Here is a 20,850-nt window from a genome sequence, read left to right as displayed (position 1 = left end):
ACAATATTAAGGAAATGTCTTCATAAGAAAAAGGACGAATGGAATATTGATGCATACATATGCGTGTTTGTGTGCATAAAATACATTCGCCAAAGAAATCATCCCCAAATTCTGAGAGCTATACTATAAAATCAACACCTATTAACCACTGAATACGGCTTTTCTGTTTGCCAAGTAGCACTTCCTCTTCATTATTTCTATCGAAAATTGCTTTTGTTTTTTATTCCTTTTGTTTTAGAAAAACAGTAACTGATAGAAATTTTACTATAAGTCAGCACTGGGAAGAAAATAAAAACCATCCATAGTAACACTATCCAGACCAAGAATCCTTCATCTTATTATTTAACTTGTGATGGTAACTCCCCTTACCATGATAAGCATAGTGAAATGAGCAGAACTGTCGAATCACTAACTTGTAAACCTGAAACTAATATAACATTGTATGTTAACTACATTTCAACTTTTTAAAAAAAGAATAGGGCCTGACATAATAAGCACTCAATAAAAGTTAATATTATTTAAAAAAAAAAAGAATGCACTGTTTTTGCTAACACCAGTGTAACCCTAAAGATGATAAAGTTTCTTCTGCACGGTGCCATGTTGTAAAATAACGAACAAGTAACTCATTAATACTTCGATTTCTTGTGAATTTGGTTGGGCAGGGGGGAGTCAGTCTCCTTGATCCGAATCAATATCAGGGCATTAATAAGAGCAGGGTTTCTGGACACATCACGCCTGGGGATTAGAACATGACAGAAGAGCTGAAGGAATGCCACTAGGCAAAGCCTCTGCTGGGTCAGCAGCCAAAGCCTTTCCCGGAGATGCTACTCTCTCTCTCTCCAACCACTCTCACCCTTACCACACAACAGATAGATTAGCTGCTAGTCTTCATATCTTCTGCTGCTTACACTCCTGTCTTACTTTCACAGGAAAAGATTTAATGCCCAACTGATTACCTACCTGCTCACGACGGGGTTCCCTGACTGACTCTGCACCATGGTGACTGTTCCGTTATTCTGACCTCCTTCAGCGCGTATGCACTGGGCCTCAAGCACTATTATTACTTTCTTTCTTATAAACACTTTGGTTCATGTTTTTCTCCCAAGATGGTCTAGAAGCTTCTTAAGAAGCTGTTCCTTTTGATTCCTTTAAAAAGCCTACACTGAAATTTTGTAGGTAAAAGATTCGTGCTTAGCACATAGGGGGAAAGTGGAAGGAAGGAAGGAAGGAAGGAAGGAAGGAAGGAAGGAAGGAAGGATGGTTGGTTCAGCTTCAACATCTTAGACTTTCCTTAGATAGTTCCTTGTGATACATATTTTGTACAAAAATGGATAAAACACAATTCCTGTTTTCTCAGAATTTGGACTCTGCTCAAGAGACAAGATTATTACTTAAGTCAAAAAGTCTTAAGTTAAAAAAAAAATACAAAACAACTCTGGGGCCAGAGACCAGAGCTAGAATGCTGGGAGAATAGGGGAAAATATTACAAAAGAGGTAGCTTCTGAGATTGGCATGTGAGGGAACAAAGGCAAATAATTGAGAACTTTTTTCCTATAATCCAAGCAAAGCAAGGAAGGCATTCCAAAGGAACAGCAGTACAAATATGGAATGAATGAGTGAACTGGTAAATGAATGAATCAATCGATAAATCCAGTCAGCAAGCCAGCCAGTCAGGAACCTCTACATATATACCCCTGTAGGAGAAGTGACAGACTGGCTACGTGGAGCTGAACCCTGGAGGAAGAGCTTTGGATTTCTGGTCTTGAGTGTGGTGAATGGCGACTCCTGGACTCCCCCAGCGTACATCCTGCCCAAGGGATGGTCCCCAAAGCACTACTTTCAATGATTTGTGATTCCTTGGGCTCCTCCTTCTTCTTACTGCCACTTAATAGTGAGAATCAAAGTCGAAAACTAAGATGACTAAAATAAGACAAAACACCTTATTTTTTTTATATTTATATCCAACTCCCAACTACATATTATGAAAAATGAGTACAATATCAATTTAAATGATCATGTATCCATTTTGTTTTCCACAGAACAAAATGATCTAAACTCTATAACCATCTCCCCAACTTTTCTTTAAAAACTCAACTCCCATTTGCTCTTTAAACATGCAGAACCACAACGTGGACACAGTATTTTAATACCGTTTAAATTGGATTTTTTAAATGAGGAATGGATATAGAAATAGACCAGCTGCCCGACTAGTTTTATAAACTAACCTTTTTCTTCAACTAACTGCTTTGACATCATTACATCGTGGTGAAAATAAGGAGAAAGTGGTTTCTTGTTTGTAATAATTTAAAGAGAATGCTATAAAAATGCTAATGTAGACCTGCCGTTATTGCTGTAGAAGCACGTGGTACAGTGTGGGGTGTGAGAGCACGTACGACATGATCCCACTGTGAACGTGTGCGCGCGAGGCTGCTGACACTGGTATTTGGAAACATGCTCATCTAAATATTAAGAGTACTTATCTCCGGACAGTAGAATTTTGGGTGACTATAACTTCCTTTTTTATATTCTTCTGAAATGTTTAAAAACTTTACAATGAGCCTGTCCATTTAATGGAAGGAGAAAAACTTCAATTATGTCAGTTAAAGTTATTTCTTAAAAATCTGTATATATTTGAAATATTTCATAATTTAAAACGGGAAAAAACTGAGAAGAAAAAACAGAATAACATTTATACATGTACAGAAAAAATAAAGGTAATAAATGCTAAAATTTGTTCGATCTAGCTCATGATTTTTTTTTCACTTTTCTATCTATATTTTCCTACTATTTTACAATGAGTACATTTTTTTTTTATAAAAGCTCTTACGGCTAAGTTCAAAACTCAGTAAATTTGTGGATTAAAAACAAAATCCAGACCTTTTATTTAAAGTAGGAGAATTAAACTTTTCAAGTTAGAATTACTCAGGAAGTTTTTCTGATCCCTTCAAGTAAATTGTCAAATATCTCTTGGAACAACTTTTTAAAGTTATTTAACATTAATGCAATTTTCTTCTTGTAGTTGTTCTTATTGTGGGTCTTTTAATCTGATGTTAAAGGAACACATTTTAATTTCTAAAAGGATAATAACATTCAATCCATAATAATTAGAGTCCTTGGAAGATCATATTGGATCCATCCAATCAGAGGCTAGAAAAAATGGAGGGGTCCACAAGGGAAATTCTGGCCTCACTACCAGTCATCAAAGAAATGAACAGCCAAACCATCTCAAGTCATCTGTCTTGAAGAGGTCCACACAAAGACTCCAAGATTGCTCTCAGCAACAGGCAAGCCCTGAAGACCAAAATGTTCTCATTTTGCTAATAAAAATGCCCTTTGCTTTAATTAAAGTCTATTTGGTCCTCTATAAACAGAAAAATAATTAGTCTGCATTTTCTTTTGTAAAGACTTTGACATACTTGAAACTCATAAATTTCCTCTTTTCCTCCCTTCTTTTCCTTTTTTTTTCCTTTTAAATATTTTATTTATTTATTTGACAGAGAGACAGCCAGCGAGAGAGGGAACACAAGCAGGGGGAGTGGGAGAGGAAGAAGCAGGCTCCCAGCGGAGGAGCCTGATGCGGGGCTCGATCCCATAACGCCGGGATCACGCCCCGAGCTGAAGGCAGACGCTGAACGACTGCGCCACCCAGGCGCCCCTCTCCCTTCCTTTCCTTAGAGACTAATTTTTAAATCATTTTTGGCATTAACCATCGACTTAGACGTTTCTAGCAGTTTTACTTTGCTTTCTGTGTACCTGAATTGCAGCTCCATGGTCCATCCTTATGTGAGGAATCTTTCCTTCTGTAATGTTGCCCCGACTCCACTGTTGCTGAGATGTTTTTCTCTTCATGTTTGAGGTTTTTGAGGGCTTATGCCAAAAGGAATAAAAAAATTAAGATATAATATACTTGTAGTACAAATACATGTGCTTGTATCTTGACAAAATAAGAACGCTAATTTCAGTAATCTGACAAATCTTTAATGATGCCATTCTATTTATTGTCTTTTCAAAATTCTAAGCTCTGTATGATTCATTGGCTCATTACGCTAAAAAGGACCATCAGCAACCAGCCGTTCAATCTAATCCCTTGAATCCAGGCAAGTCCACATGATAAACTGCATCACAAATCTAACAGAATTTACCTGATGATTCTTTAAAATCATGAGAAGGCAACTTCAGAGCTTTCTCAATCACCCTTGTTTCAAAACATAACAATCATCCCCAGTAGGTTATATATAAAAAATTATTGACCAAGCATTCACCAAATGTCCTTTGAATGAAAACAATGTATTAACAAGACACTCAGAGATGCCTCTATGGCAATAACTATACCATAATATAAATCAAAAGTAAGAGCTGCAGTTGAAAATTTGAAAAAGGTACAACTCTGAGGACTGGGAACCCAACTGTTCTTAAACTTACTGCTCTCTGTCTCCAAAGTTGTGCTGTATCAACTACAATCCTCCACACTTGCCTTTTCTCTAGAAAGGTAGAATACCCCCAAACCAGTCCAACCAGGTTGTCATAGCCTGTAATTAATGCAAATTGGCTTTGCAAAATATATTGGATATCCCATCCAGATAACCAGGAATTGTCTTAAATAATAATCACTCTATATGTAGCTACATCCATAAATCCCATTCTGCATCAGTTGAAGAAAATGCCCCAAAATTCAGATTTAATCCAAATTGAAAACCAATTCATTTCTGGATAAACCATTAAAAATTAAAGAAGCTGGAATAACATTCCAAATTATTCATGATCCTGGCAAATAACTAATTTGGCAGTGGATGGAAATATCATAGAAGAAATTATTAACTAATTTTGTTCTCCTCTTACGTAAGAAAGAATATTCCTTTAATAGTTAAGAAGGCGATGAATTAGCTGACAAAGGCCCAAGGAATACAGACGAATCTAAGGATGGGATTAGGAAATGGGGTGCCAACTTATGTTGGGATAGAGAATCTTCAATACTTACCATATCTTTCCCAGAGGAACTATCTATGCTGGTTTGGTTTTCTTTTACCCTCTCCGGTGAAACCATACGTTCTGAGCTGCTAATGCTTGATGCTTGGGACATTTCCACCACGGAAGTTGGAGAAAGCCTTGTTTTACAGGCACACACAAAAAATGAACCTTTCTTGGAAGTAGATGAACAGTTGGAGCATTTTGTGGATTTTTTACCAAAGCCACTATTGGCCATTTGCTTAACTCTGCAACAAACACAACTTGAAGGAAAGACGTTCCCGCTCTTTGAGGAAAAGAACCAGACCGAAAGGGATATGGTAAGCCGATGGTGAGAACTGTGACTTCCAATTGGCGAGGTCCTAGGGTAATGCCGCACTACACTTACATTCACGCATGAGAGCTGTAGAAAGAAAAGAAATCATAATTTAGGAAGTTCTTTCTTACTCTATCACACTCCTATAAATCAGAGAAAAACTAGCAACTAACACCAAAAGCATCCCGCCTATGCATGAAAAGTTAATATTTACAGCAAGATTAGGACACATTTCTAAAAACCAATGGACTGTCATCTTTCAAAATTTAATTCTTGAACTCCAGACATTTTATTTACTTAACAATTGAAAGAATTATTTCTGTTCAGAACCATAAAATTGCTGAAAAGCATGGTCTAAGGAAATCAATTTGGTGGGCTGACATCAATTTTTTTTTTAATTCTAAGAAGATAATATGAGCATTTCGCATAGATCCTTGGTAACGTCTATGAAACTTCTAATTATAAGATATATAGGTGGAGAATGTTTGTGTATGTGTATGTACTCAGTCACAACATAAGACACTTTTTATCGAAGTTTAATTGACATACAGCATTATATTAGCTTTAGATATACAATATAATGACTCAACATTTATATACATGACAAAGTTATCACCAAGATAAGTCTAGTTCGTCTGTCACCATACAGTTATTACAATAATATTGACTGTATTTTCCGTGCTGTATTTTTTACATCCCTGTGACTTGTAACTGGAAGTTCGTTTTAACCCCCTTCACCTGTTTTACCCATCCACCACCCCCTCCTTCTTAATGTGGGTTGTGGCAAAAAATAAAAAATAAGAAAATAAGAAAGGCTTAAAAATACTGGTATAAATCATTTATTACTGGGGTTTCAAATATTAAACCTTACTCAGCTTATTATTAGAGCAAATTCATATTAACGCCTTTCACAAAGAAGTAGATAATTTGGTTTTATAAAACTGCTTATTTCTGGGGGCGCCTGGGTGGCAGCGGTTAAGCGTCTGCCTTCGGCTCAGGACGTGATCCCGGCGTTATGGGATCGAGCCCCATGTCGGGCTCCTCCGCTATGAGCCTGCTTCTTCCTCTCCCACTCCCCCTGCTTGTGTTCCCTCTCTCGCTGGCTGTCTCTATCTCTGTCGAATGAATAAATAAAATCTTAAAAAAAAAAACCTACTTATTTCTGAAAGTTCAAAGGCAATATTAGAAGTGCCTTCATTTTTGTACTTAAACAGCAGAAAAAGGAACTCTTGGGTGCTATTTTTCCCTGAGCGTAGAAACAGGTATTTCCCACATTCTGCCTAACTAGAGTTATTGGCAGCTATCTGGTGGCAAGTTGGAAAGATGTGAGCTGAGGAAGGAGAGAGAAATGTGTTCTGCAGTACATAAAAGAGAGTACCTTGAGAAACTTCCAGAGGTAACTGGGAGTACCTTATGATGTTTTTTTACCATACTATTTCAGATATTACATAAAACTATATTTTGCAGTCACAGATTGATAAGGCTAGGAATATATGGAATATACCTTTGTCCTTTGAACTGGAATAAACTTGCCCAGAAGAGGAAGTTAGATATCTTTGTGTCCTTCAAGAAATGTCTTTCTAGTTTTAGATGTCTAATAAGACTAGTTTTCTAATCAGAAATGAGTACCACCTTTTGTCAATCCTTATCTATTGTGATTATCATGTTTTTTCTTATTGGATTTTCTTTTGATATGTTGCATTGTTTAAAAAGGCTTGCTATTATTAAGGCATTCTTGCACTTACAGTCTGAACCCTACATAATCACGATGGATGAGTCTTCTAATGTTGAAAAACAGATACATTTGTATTTTGAGCTTTCAGTTATATTCATAAGTTGAACTGGTCTATAATTTTCCCTTCAGCCATCTTTGTTAAGTTTGGATACAAGCTTCTGGCTGGTTTCATAAAATAAATTGGGTATCTTCCATCTCACAATGTTTGATAACAATTTGCATAGCATAGAATCTACAGGAAAATCTCCCAGGCACATAGGATTTTACGAAAAATATTGCTAGTAGTTTATCCAATATTTATTCTTCCATTATTCCTTACTAACAGAATCCTGATTTTGACCAGGACTGCAATGTACTCATTAAAAATCTCCATTTCCCAGACTCCTTTGTAGCTTAGAGATGGCCATGTGACTTATGACCATGAACCTTTTAAAGTGCAAGCAAAGCTGTACCTAAAAAAAAAAAAAGTATATTATTAAACCTTTATTTAAAAACAGAAAAAGGATAAAAATACACATGAGTAGTCAAATCAAAAACAGAAAAACATGATTAAAGAATAAAATTTAAGATGAACAGAACAAAGAACTTTTCGTTGACTTTTGCCTATAGGGCCGCAAATACACAGACTCCTCACTACCACTCAGATTTCACATCTTACGTCATCTCCCTTGCTCTGGATAGGCTAGCATTCTCGCTGTTCCTCAAATATGTCAACCTTATTCTGTTCCTATGACTTTAGCCATTCTGTTTCCTTTGCCCAAGGTGCTCTTCCCACAGGCATCTGAATGGCTTTGCTGCCTCTCTTCGTGGTGCTTTCTGCTCATTTGAGTGAACCTTTCTAACTACCTCATCTGAAACCACAGGCCTGTTCACTCTGCCCTCTTCCCTCACTTCATTTTTATTCATAGCACTTATCATTTCATTCAAGAAGTTCTCTACCAGAGTTCTTTCCTACTTTCAGGGACCAGATGATTCCCATAGAAACTACTCCAGAGTAATAAAAAGCCATCCAGTTCCTTTCACTCAGCAAGAATAACCAAAATCTGACTGGGGCAGTGTTCTCAAAAAAGGAAAAGGCATTCTTACCGGCCCATCTTACTTGTGAATAGATGCAAAAATCCTAAATGCCATACATATATTTACCCCCAGGTAATGTGCACAGCATATTCTAAGATTTCAGATAGAAAAAAATGGGCAAGTCATCCCAATAAGTGCGACCTTTCATCGAAGTTGTGTGCAAAAACTTCCCTGCTGTGATCGAAGTCACAATGGCAAACACTGCAAAAGGTATGTAAAAAGTACTCTCCAGACAGGTGGAGGGAAAAGAGAACGCACCTGAGGCCCCTAACACACACACACACACACACACACACACACACACACACTTCTTACAAATGTCAGACCTTGTTTTTCAAGTATAGGTAACAAGACAAAGAAAACTCAGAATGTACCTACATACACTTTGCAAAATGATTTCACTTCAGGCCTTAGAAGAAAATGCTTTGCATTTCAAGTTAAATATAAAGCCTGTAATCATCAATGACTCAGAGCAGTCGAGTAGATCTGCAAATAACAGCTTTGCTGTGTAGGAAAACTAGTGTTTTCTCTCTGCGGGTGTAGGAAAGTCCCATGTAAGATGTGTAAGGCATTATTTGATGCCTGCGTGAAGAACCCTGACTTTACAGTACTCTTCATAAGGAACCGACAGAAGAGTTCATAATGTGAAGGTTTATCTAAAGTGTAGCTGAGTTCCTTCATTACAAACAGTACTCCTAAAAGCATGCTTACCATAGCCTTCAAATTTTACTATATATCTATCTACAAACTTGCAACAGAATTGGTACATATTAAATTTCCCATTTTCAAGATGGCTTTTTTTGTTGTGGATCTAAAAACAATTATCTTTTTCTTTGCTCTGCTCAGAAAGCATTTCCTTAAATTTTTCCATCAATTTCTCAAAATAAATCATATTCTCATCGTGTCACTGACACTGATGCGGACTTCTGAGTACTTTCCGGCTCCGGTTTCTGATTGATCCATTGCCCTACACGTATTTAGGAGCTATACTCCGAAGGCACAGCAATTCCCATTACTCACTGAGTTTCTTTTCCACTCTCCAACCTGCCAACCACTACATCTGCAAAGTCATGCTCTACTTTCTCACCACAGCGATTCTAAAACAATGGGTTGAATAGCTGCATGCAAAATTTCTTGACAAGAATTAGATTTCAAATTTAATTTCTTTTTGGCTGGCTGGATTCTAATTATTTTAGCTTAAAAACCAAAATAGAACAAATGTTTACTCACATTTATTTCTTTCTCATTTATGAATTGATCTGAAAGATTTGTTATTAAAATAAATCTATCTAGCAGGCCAAATGATGTCATTCATATTTTAGAGGCATAAAATTAATCAAACATTGCAAACCTATCTTTATGTAAACTCAGAGATGAATAACTCTTTTTCTATGGAATCCTGGAATTGTGTTTCAACAGGACCTGAGGTATAAAAAGATGTATGAGAAAACCAAAGAAGCTTCTGCCATAATAGTGCTTCTCTGTGTCTCCAAAGACTGGACAACATAGGTATTAGACTAATAATATAAACAAATAAATTAAGTTCAAATTATGTCAGTATTTAACTGAAGTGTGAGCTTTCTTTTGACTAGAGGTTTTCATTTTATTTGCAGAACTAAGACAAGTCAATGGAACAACTCTGATACAGAAAATCTCTGAGCTTTTATTTAAGCAAAAAAAGGCCTCTTACATATTGGCCCTAGAAGATACACTCACAGCAATTTCCTCAAGAAAATGAACACAAGAATGGTTTTATGAGATATAACTAGCTACAATTTTCTTCCCCAAAAGCAATTTTTAGTTTTCTTTGCTAAGACTGTGTCTACAAGGAACCTAAACAGTCAGTCAATTCAGTCAAGAATGTGTTCCATTCAAGTGAAGAAAAAGAACTATGGACTGTCCGACATGCAGACCGAGCTGAATGACTGTATATTCACTTTCAACTACTTGTTTTCCCAACATGCTTACAGAGCCGAAAGAGGAGCCAAATGAGCTTCCTAGATCATAGTGCTACATTTTGAAGGATAAGTCTATGTTGTCTTATAAGAGGATTTACAGTGGGTTCAAAATTTACATCATTACAGAGATGTTTAAAAATGTTTAATAGCTTATATGTGCAATTATGTTTTTTTCGTATTTTAATTTGCATAATACACCTCCCTGTTTGAGCTGTAATCTGGAGAGACAGTCTTAAATGTGGTCCCACTGACAGTTTAAGATACGAACAGAGATTTCACTAAGGAAGTTCGGCTTAAAGGGCCTGGAGAAAAACAAGAGACCCCTCCCTGACTTTTTTCCTGTTGTTATCCAGTGTCTTTTTTCCCTGTACATTATAGGCAACCTCCAGTCAGGTACCTTTCTGCCAGCACAGGCCCATCCTTGTACAAAATGAACATTTCTGAGTGTTCATTTTGTGGGAAAGAGCCAGAATCACAAATCATTTAGGCAGAAAAATAGGCTGCTATATAGGAAGAGTCATCAAAGTAAAGAGATGGGTCCTATGAAAGAGGGACATCTCAAAAAGAACGTGAGGGCCTTCTTCATAAATATGAAAAGGATTGATTAGGCAAAAGGAATTAGGCTTCCGTGAGATTCAAAAAGGGAGTGCAAGCCAATCTAACATAAAAGGGCTTCTTACCGCTTAGAACTGTCAAAGATAAAAGGACAGACTGTCTCTCAGTCACCAGACGTGTCCAAGAAGAGGCTAGAAGGTCAAAGACTATCTCTCAGTCACCAGACGTGTCCAAGAAGAGGCTAGAAGGTCAGTTGGCAGGAAACCATAGAAGGTCTTTAAGCATAGACTAGGATGTCTTCAGGTTCCTTCTAGCCCTAAAAGTCTATAAAGATGAATCACTTCTAATGATCAACTGGGGTGAAGCAGACATTTAAAGGAACCAAGTGGCAGCTGACCTCAGCTCACTGGGGAGGTTCAATATTATAATGGGGATCCTGTTTTCCTACCACAGACCAGGCCAAACTACTTACGGCCCCAAAACTCACCTCAGCCAATCTGAATTTCACCTGTAACAGAACAGCACTGTTAGAATGTACCGTGGGTGCAGGGTGATGATGAAGAGGAAGGGGGTGAGCTGGAAGGCTGGACGTGCTAAGGAGCAGTGGCCCTGACTAGGAAAGAAAAAGCTAAATAAAGTATAGAAGAAACGGTATTGTGAGAAAAAGGAAAAACACTTCCTTCCCACTCATGAAATCAGGGAATAACAGGTGAAGAGTTAGCACATGGCCCACGTGCAGCTAAGGCAGTCAAAATACACAGCACCGCCAACAGACTCTAGAGCGAAGTAGAGCCACACTGAGGATTGTGGCATGAGTATTCAGCTGTGCTCCATCCAGCATGCTTAAGAGAAAATAGTCTTTTTGTACTCAGGAGTATTTTTTCCCAGCTCTCCTGAGGTACAACTGACACATAAAATTAGAAGATACTAAGTATGCGACGTGGTAATTTGATCTACCTGTAAACTGTGAAAGGGCTCTCCCATCAAGGTAATTAACACGTCCCTCACCTCACGTACTGGATACAAACTTTCACTGAGAAGATGAGTAAGGTCTGAGAATCTAATGTATAACACGGTGACTATAGTTGATAACATTGTATTATATAATTGAAATTTTCTGAGAGAGTAGAGCTTTAAAAAAAAAAAGTAAATATGTATCCGGCAATCTTAATCCAATTAGCAATGGGTCAATAAGATTAAGAATTTGATGGTAGGGGCATCTGGGTGGCACAGCAGTTGGGCGTCTGCCTTCGGCTCAGGGCGTGATACCGGAGTTGAGGGATCGAGCCCCACATCAGGCTCCTCTGCTGGGAGCCTGCTTCTTCCTCTCCCACTCCCCCTGCTTGTGTTCCCTCTCTCGCTGGCTGTCTCTATCTCTGTCACATAAATAAATAAAATCTTTAAAAAAAAGAAAAAAGAAAAAAAAAAGAATTTGATGGTAAATGTGAAAGGTTTGCTAGCTTCATTTATCAAGCACTGATTAATAATTTTGCATTAATAAAATATGTTAATATACATTAAACTGTGTGGTTAGAGTACCTTCCCTGTGTGTCAAATATTCCCAGAAATATTAAAAAAGAGGAAGTTTCCAAAGCCAGCAACTTTCCATGAAACTCTTTAGCTAGCTAAGACAATGTGTGGTATCAGGCTTCAAGCCAGCTGTTTCGTGCCCTATCAGAGAAGGCGTTCTAACTTCCAATACCGGAGCACAATTCAGACGTATCTGGGTGGCTTTCCTCCTATGCAAACTCAGCAGCTCCAAACAGTCTACAACAAAACACCAACAGCAGATTCCATGATCCCTATTTTCAAGTTGCTGCAGATATAACATTAATTTAATAACAGAAAACAACAACAAAGACTACTTCTCTTAACTGTGAGCCCCTCCAGGGCAAGAACTAAGTTCTAGTCACCTTGTCATCTTGTGTCCAGTAGGTCTCCATTAAATGAGGATTATTGATTGAAAGTCATTTACTAATTGATGGAAACAATAGAATATCCAATGTCATTACCTAGTGTAAGAGGACCAGTGGCCTGTCATGCAAACAAAATCAGAAAATCTTTGTGGAAGTCTCCTGGACAAAAAAATAAAAAAATACACTACAACCAAACCCTCACTCTATGTTGAAGCTCTCTTTCTAAAGCAAAACACCGAAACCCCCACACCAGTCCTGACCCCAATCCTCTAAATTTCCACCAGCTTCTGAAAAGTTCCCTATCAGACAAGAAGTTATAACTGTACTCCCATATTTATATTCTACTCAAGACTGTGGTTTTCAGGAGTCTGGAAGGTTATAAACACATAAGTATTTACTTGAGGGATGGACCATATTGTCAAACTCGAAGGGTTTCTGCTGGCTAAGGCCAGTTCCCAACAACTATAATAAACCTTATTACTAAGATCCTTATAGTCAATAAAAGATCACTATTTTTGGCAGATGGTATAATTAGCAATAACTGGTTCATTCTTTCTTTCATAATAAAACATGTACATCACAGTCAAACAAATTATATGAAATACGTTAACCTTCTCAGGATCCCTAGCCAAACGACCTCAAGTAGAGATACTTCTAGTGACGAGCCATTTATCTGTAGCACACAAACCCGATTCATCGCCAGACAAAAGCATTTAGAATATCGTATCTCAGGAATCAGCGTGTCATGGCTGTTAATTTCAGCAAGCTAGGAAAGATCGGGAAAATAAGACCTAAAAGGTACTTAATTGCTAGGGTTCTGTAAGTCTGGCCAAAAAGAGTATCCAAAGGGCAATAAGCAAAAAGCACCAGGGGTCCAAGTAGGAGAACAGGCCAACTGAGAATCCAATCATCTAATAGTTTATGTATGTATCCAGCAAACATTTTTTGAATACCTATTACATACAAAGGGCTGTATTGGGTACAGGGGATAAAGATATTATCAAGATATGGGCCTAACAATGATTATGATAAAGATAATGCTGGGTATGTACAACGTACAAAAGTGATACAAAAGAGGGAATGATTAAGGATGTAACAAAGTCTAGTGGGAAACAAAAAATTTTTAGAATGAAAGAGACCAGAATTCAAACTCTACTTTTCACCACTTACTATCTTAGTTCCTCCACATGTAAAGTGGAAATAATAGTAGTTAACTATCTTAAATGACTTTTGTGAGGACTAACTAGATAACACTTCAAAAATGTCTAGTACTTTGCCTGGTAGAAATACTACATTATTGTTTTAAAAATCATTATTACAGACTTGCTGAGGGAAAGGTCACAGAAGGTTTCATGGGACACATAATATTCAAAGTAAGTCTTAAAGACTGAATTGGAGTTCACCTGGTGAACAAGTAAAGGAAAAGCTTTCCAGACAGACACCAGCATATGCAAGGGCCCAGAGTCTACAGTTCCAGAGAAGTGGAAAAAGGTGATTTCCATGTGAAGGCAAGAACAATGAGAGTGAGAAAGACCCACCTGGGTTAAGACAAGAAGAAAGAAGAAGCACTTTCAGAAAAGATCAAGGTTAAACAAGAGTGTCTTCACTGAAGAAGACAGGCTCCACCAGGCACAAAAGACAGATGGGATAGAGGGACACAAGGTTCTCATTCTGAGAGAGCTGCCAAAAAGAAAGGGCTGCTACAATAGAATCATCTTAGGTGAGCGCTTCCAACCCTGACAGGAATCAGCCACAGATCTGCAGCGATTAGGGAGTGGCCACCAAAATGCCAACACTACTTCTCCAAGTATATGAAACTTAGCAGTGGAGGGGACACAGGATATCTGTGTCTGCTGAAAATATAAACTATAAAGCTCAAAAGTATGAAGAATAGGCTCCAGCCAGTATAATCAATCAAAATCAACTGCCATATGAACAAATTAGAATTTAGTGACAAATTCACTAGAGTCAATGTTGCAATGTAAATGGCAAGTTCTAATTAGTTCCAAACTAACAAAAAAATACCAAAGATACTTTCCCACTATAAAGCCCACATAAAATACTGTTATTTATTTTATACACACACACACACGTACTCCAAATTTAGCACTATTACAAACAAAGCTATATCAGACCCAAAAAACAGGATACCAGTATTCTACTATTTAGGGTCAAAAGACCACAAATTTCTAAATAACTTATGAGCATTAAAATCTCACAAGTGTCAGAATGATTCCATTTTACATATACAGAAAATTTCAGATGAAATGTGTTTGCCCTTGGTAATGAAAAAGAACCCAAGTTTTACTGTTAGACCAAGGTTCAAATTCCCCACCAATGACTTAACCTATCTGGTCCCAGCTTCCTCATATGCAAATTATATACATAGATGATGTTTATATACTTACATGGCAGAATTGTTATAAGGATAGCATATAACAGTATGTAAAACACTGATACATTGTAAGCTCTAAATAAATGGAAGTTATTATTATTATTATTATGAAACTCTGTCAAAACCCAATGGATGGTAGCATCAGAAAATTATTTTATCAGTCAGTAACAATCTCTCAGTCTAATTCTCCAACTATTGTTCTACATGGGTTCCAAGGCACAAATTGTGACCTAATTAGCTCATAGTTAGCTTAGAATACAATTACAAGAACTTGCTCTAGATGTATGCAGCTGAGTTGTTGAGGGAATGGCTTGCTAGAGTAGCCCATGCGCAATTAGTTATATGTTAAATTCTGAATGCTACAAGTGCTCAAATCTCACCTTCATAAGACTTTTCTTTTTTAAATAGATAATGCTGAAAATCAAACAGAATGTTTTCGACTAGCAAAGGCCAAATATTCTCTCAAAATATTACTAGTTTACATATTACCTTCAGAACTGATCAAAAAGGAATAATATGTAAATTTTCAGAGATTTTCAGAGAAAGGAGGTGTCTGTATCCACAGATTTATTTACTTGGTGAGTTTTCAAAATCTTGCAATGGAACTGTAAAAACAATGTGATTAAAATCGATAGAGCACATCATTTGCTGATACTGTTGCCCAAGAAAAGGCAATAAGCCTTAGGCATGTTATTACTAGATTACACAATTGCACTGACAGGTTCAAGATTTTAAAAAGCAACTGAGAACAGAGAGGATTTCTTTTTGGGGGAGAAGAAATTTTTCTCTTCAATTAAAAAGAAATTTTTTATGATGATTTTAAAATGTCCTCTATGACATAAAAAATAATATTAATGTTAAATTTTCCTTGATTTCCTAAAATAAAAATAGAGCTACTTTTGTTTAACAATACTATATCCAACCACATATCGATTTAACAAATACTAAAAATAATTTAGGGAATAGTGATTGTAAGAGCATTATTTTTGCAAAGTCCATATGAAAGAATATAAAAGTCCAAATATATGAGTTTCCAAACCTCTTCTGCAAAAATGAGCAATGATTCTCTTTTCACGTCTTAGTGATGACATGATAAACTTTTAGCTAGATCTTCAAATTCAAAGAATGCTATTTTCATGCTATGCTTTTTAATCAGATAGCAAACTTAGTCATGCAGACTAAATTCATTTGATAAAAAGTAACCAAATAAAACTGAACCTCAAATCAGCAAGTCCTTTCGCCCTAGTGAGAGCTACTACACCACAAACAGAAAATTCCAAAGTTTTGAATTGCTTTGTAGTGCAAATTCCACAGTAGAAACATCCTTAGGTAGCTAAGGAAAGCTGATAGAATCAGACACGTAGTTTAATGCTTAGGATAGAAAAAAATGTTGACTACAAGAAGTGAGATATTTTAATCATGAATCCCAGTAGGAAATGAGAAGTTAGGCTCATAGAAAGAAAGAAATTAACCCAGGCACTAGGCCTACATTTACTAGATTTTACCAAGTAAACAGTGAAGTCTATTCAAGGGAGTTTAGATCTCAAGACCTACATCAGATGTAGATTATTTGAAAAAAAAAAAAAACCCTACAAAACACCATACACTTTCTTGTCACTAATGTACATACATACTTACATAAATACATAATAGCTTTATGTTCTAAATAGATAACTATTGAAATAGATAGCTTAATTAACTGAATAATACAAAATTTTCCTCAGTTCTTTCCTCTCCCTCAATCTCCTCATTCAACTATGACAAGTCCATTCTACTTCCAAAACAATTCTCAAATCCATCCAATTTTCTCCATTCCAAACGTCCACATCAACATCATCTCTTACCTGGATTAATGCAAGAGCTTGCTAACTGGTCACCCTGATTCCAAGTCAGCCCTTTCAACCAAAGCATTCCCCTCACTATAGCCAGGGTGTTCTTTCTAATATGCAAATCTGATCATGTTTCCTCACAACAAAAATCACTTAGTGGTTTCCAACAGCACAGAGTCCTTAACACGACAAACAGGAACCTATGTGATGTGGTTCTGGTGTACCTCTTCATTTCCAACCTAAAGTTTTCCAACGTACAAAACTTCTTTCATTTCGTATGATCCTATGCCTTCTTTATATCTTCCTTCGTGAACTCTCAACCAGAAACACTCTTTCCCGTTCTCCCTTCATCATTATAACTCCGACTCTTCCTGGAGATCTCAACTTAGACATCATCTCCTCTCAAATTTTCTTGATATCTTGAATCACGTTCACTTGAGTGTCTGCCAAGCTCTTTAGTGCACTATAGTTGCTCCATCACGCTCTGAATTGTACTTGGTCATTTATTTGTCTGTATCCCTCACTATATCCAAGTTCCCTGAATGCAGGGATGGCATCTATATTCCTAGCTATTGTTTACCTAGCGAGAGAATGACAAAAGGAAATGCACTTTTTAGAAAGCATATTCTTCCTGCAGTACAGAAAATGTATGAAAGACAAGTCAAGACTAGAGATGGAAACACAAGAAAGTATTACAATAGTTCAGGTGAAGATATAAATGTGGCCTTAATTAGGAAAGCAGCATCAGGATGGGGAAAATAGCCAGATTCTGGAGATATTTAGGGAATGGAGTGATAGAACTTAGTAAGTGATTAGTTATGACCATAGTGAGAGAAAGAGAAAAGTTGGGGCACCTGGGTGGCTCAGTCTGTTATGCACCCAACTCCTGATTTCAGCTCAGGTCGTGATCTCATGGTTGTGAGACTGAGCCCTGTGTTGGCCTCCACACTCAGCGGGTAGTCTGCTTGAGATTCTTTCTCTCCCTCTGCCCCTTCCTCCCACTGGTGTGCTCTCTCTCTCTCTTTCTCAAATAAATAGATAAATAAATCTTTAAGAGAAAAAAAAAAAAAGAAAAGTCAAGAACAGCTTGAATACTGAGGTGGATGATGACCAAATTACTGAGATAGTAAGGAGAGAAGGAAGAACAGACTTGCAGTAAGATAATCGGTTTGTTTTGGGATTTGCTAAGTTGGTTTTGCCTTTAGGACACTGAAAGGGAGATGCCTAAGAGGCAGTGCATATATAAGTCCAGAAATAAAAAGAAATCTAGGTTAGAAACTTGGATTTGAGATTTACATCATAGAAGAGGCAACTGAAATCATGGGTGTAAGTGAGATCACCCAAGAAGGATGTGTGGAATGAAAACATAGGAGAGTCAAGGACAGAAAACAGTGGGAAGAGGGGCTGGAAAGATGGCAGAGTAGGAGGACCCTAAACTCACCTTGTACCCCAGATACATACTAGATAACACTCACATCAGTGTAAATAACCCAGAAAATGACCCAAAGACTGGCAGAACAAACTCAACACCCAAAGATAGAGAACAGGTCATATCAAAGAGGATAGGAGACATGGAAGTGAGAAGCTAAACATAGGACTATGGCTACCCAGAGGAAGGAGGGAGCCATGGGTGTGACGAAGGGAGAGAAAAAGACTCTCACAACTGGGAGCTCAGATAGGGAAGACAAACCCTCAAATCATCTGGCTTTCAAAGCAACAGGGGCTGAATTTCATGAGTTCTTACAACCAGCAGGACTTAAAGCCTGGAATTTTAAAAATCAGCACGCTTGGTTCTGGGAGAGCCTAGAAAGTGACAGGAAGCTGAGTCTCCACCCTTAAAAAGACAGCACAACACACAGGCTGTGGAGATACAGCATAGAAACTGCTCTTTGAAAATTACCTGGGGCATGCAGGAGGGAGCATTATTTACTCATCTCAGAGCATTTCATGGAAGGGCAGTTTTCACAGGGAGACCCCTCTAGGGACAAAGAAGCTGGCTGGTGTCCTCTCTCACCCCTCCCCCCAAAACAAACACACAGCCATCTGCAAGAAGCAGCATAGCATCGAATTCACTGCCTAACCTGCTCACACCTAGGTCCGCCCTTTCCAGTCACTTTAGCCTCAGTCCTGGTGCTCTGTGTCCCCTCCCCGGGAGAAGACTAGAGCAAAACTGGCCAATACCACAGCTCCCAACCTGCACACTTTAGAGGCCTCAGTCCTGTAAGGACAGTGGCCCCACAGAAGATTGAGGCAAACCTTGTTAAAACCGCACACCCACCCCAGCTGGGGACCAAACACTGCCTACAAGAGACAAACAGCGCTACTGCAGATGATTGGACTGAAGGAAAGTGGTCACGACACAACAGCAGGGTGCACATAACACACATAGGAGACACTCCTGAAGTGCCAGGTTCTGGTGAACTAGGGACACGGCACTGCAGGGCCCTACAGAACCTCTTCTTCATAAGTCCATTACTTTCAAGAGCAGGAGAGGTAGCTGACTTTCCTAATACACAGAAATAGACAGAGAGAGTTAGACAAAATGAGGAGACAGAGGAGTATTTTCCAAATTAAAGAATAGGACATAACCACAGTAAAAGACCTAAGCAAAATGCATATAAATAATATGCCTGATGGAGAATTTAAAGTAATGATCATAAAGATACTCACTGGACTTGAGAAAAGAGCAGAAGACATCAGTGAGACCCTTAACACAGAGTTTAAGAAAAGAATCAATCAGAGATGAAGAACACAATAAATGAAATTAAAAATACACTAAATGGAGGAAAAAATACACTAGATGGAATAAAAAGCAGGCTAGAGAAAGCAGAAGAATGAATTAGTGACCTGGACAACAGAGTAACGGAAAGTAATCAAGCTTAGCAGATGAGAGAAAAGAAAACCATGCAAAATGAAAATAGACTTAGGAAACTGAGTGTGAGTCCATCAAGGCTAATAATAGTGCATTATAGGGATCCCAAAAGAAGAGAGAAAAGGGGGCAGCAAATTCACATGAAGACATAATAGCCAAAAACTTCCCTAATTTGGGGAAGGAAACAGATATCTAGATCCAGAAAACACAGAGATACCCCCCTCCCAAAATCAACCGAAGGAGGTCCACACCCAGACATATAGCAATTAATATGGCAAAAAGAAATGATAAAGAGAGAATTTTTAAAGCATCAAGAAAAAAGAAGACAGTTATATACAAGGGAAACCCCATAAGGCTATCAGCAGATTTTTCAGCAGAAATGTTGCAAGCGGAGAAAGTGGCATGATATATTCAAAGCGCTGAAAGGAAAAACTCTGCAGCCAAGAATAGTCTATCCAGCAAGGCTATTCTTCAGATTAGAAGGAGAGATAAAGAGTTTCCCAGACAAACAAAAGCTAAAGGAGTTCATGACCACTAAATAAGCCCTGGCAGAAATGTAAAAGGTGACTCTCTGAGTGGAAAGGAAAGACCATAAGTAAGAGTAAGAAAAGTAGGAAGCACAAAAGCAGTAAAAATAAGTATATATCTGTAAAAATCAGTCAAGGAACTCACAAAATAAAAGGATGTAAAGTATGATACCACATACCCAAAATATGGGGGGAAGAGGAGTAAAAACAAGTTGAAACTCAAGCAACCATCAATTTAATATAGACTTCTATATACAGAAGATGTCATATTACAAACCTAATGGTAACCACAAATAAAAAAAACAATAATAGATATGTAAAAAATAAAGAGAAAGGAATCCAAGTATATGATTAAAGAAAGCCAACAAACCATGAGAGAAGAGAACAAGAGAAGCAAGGATCAGAGAAGAACTACAAAACAACCACAAAACAAGGAATAAAATGGCTATAAATGCATACCTATCAATACTTACTTTGAATGTAAATGGACTAAACCTTCCAATCAAAAGACAGAGGGTGAAAAAATGGATAAAAAACAAGACTTCTTGGGGCACCTGGGTGGCTCAGTCAGTTAAGCGCAAACTTGATTGCAGCTCAGCTTGCAATCTCAGGGTCATGTTGAGCCCCATGTTGGGCTCCATGCTCAGTGAGGTGTCTCCTTGTCCCTCTCCCTCTGCTCCTCCTCCTGCTCTCTTTCTATCTCTC

At 37.7% G+C, this 20,850-nt stretch overlaps 1 protein-coding gene across 1 annotated transcript in view; it reads right to left on the bottom strand.

Moving 5' to 3' along the window:
* The window catches only part of STK33 (serine/threonine kinase 33), a 150,371-nt gene that overhangs the window by 65,374 nt on the left and 64,147 nt on the right, over nucleotides 1-20,850 (bottom strand). Inside the window, exons 2-3 of the mRNA XM_045803841.2 lie at nucleotides 4,979-5,368; nucleotides 3,754-3,867 (exon numbers count right to left, since the gene is read on the bottom strand). Of these exons, the coding sequence (XP_045659797.2) occupies nucleotides 3,754-3,867; nucleotides 4,979-5,203 (339 nt within the window). The 5' untranslated portion in view covers nucleotides 5,204-5,368. The remainder of the gene's footprint in view (nucleotides 1-3,753; nucleotides 3,868-4,978; nucleotides 5,369-20,850) is intronic.

This window comes from Ursus americanus, chromosome 16 (assembly GCF_024610735.1).
Source record: "Ursus americanus isolate L20-20 chromosome 16, mUrsAme1.1.p, whole genome shotgun sequence".
NCBI lineage: Eukaryota > Metazoa > Chordata > Mammalia > Carnivora > Ursidae > Ursus > Ursus americanus.
This window is presented reverse-complemented; position numbering and strand designations above follow the sequence as displayed.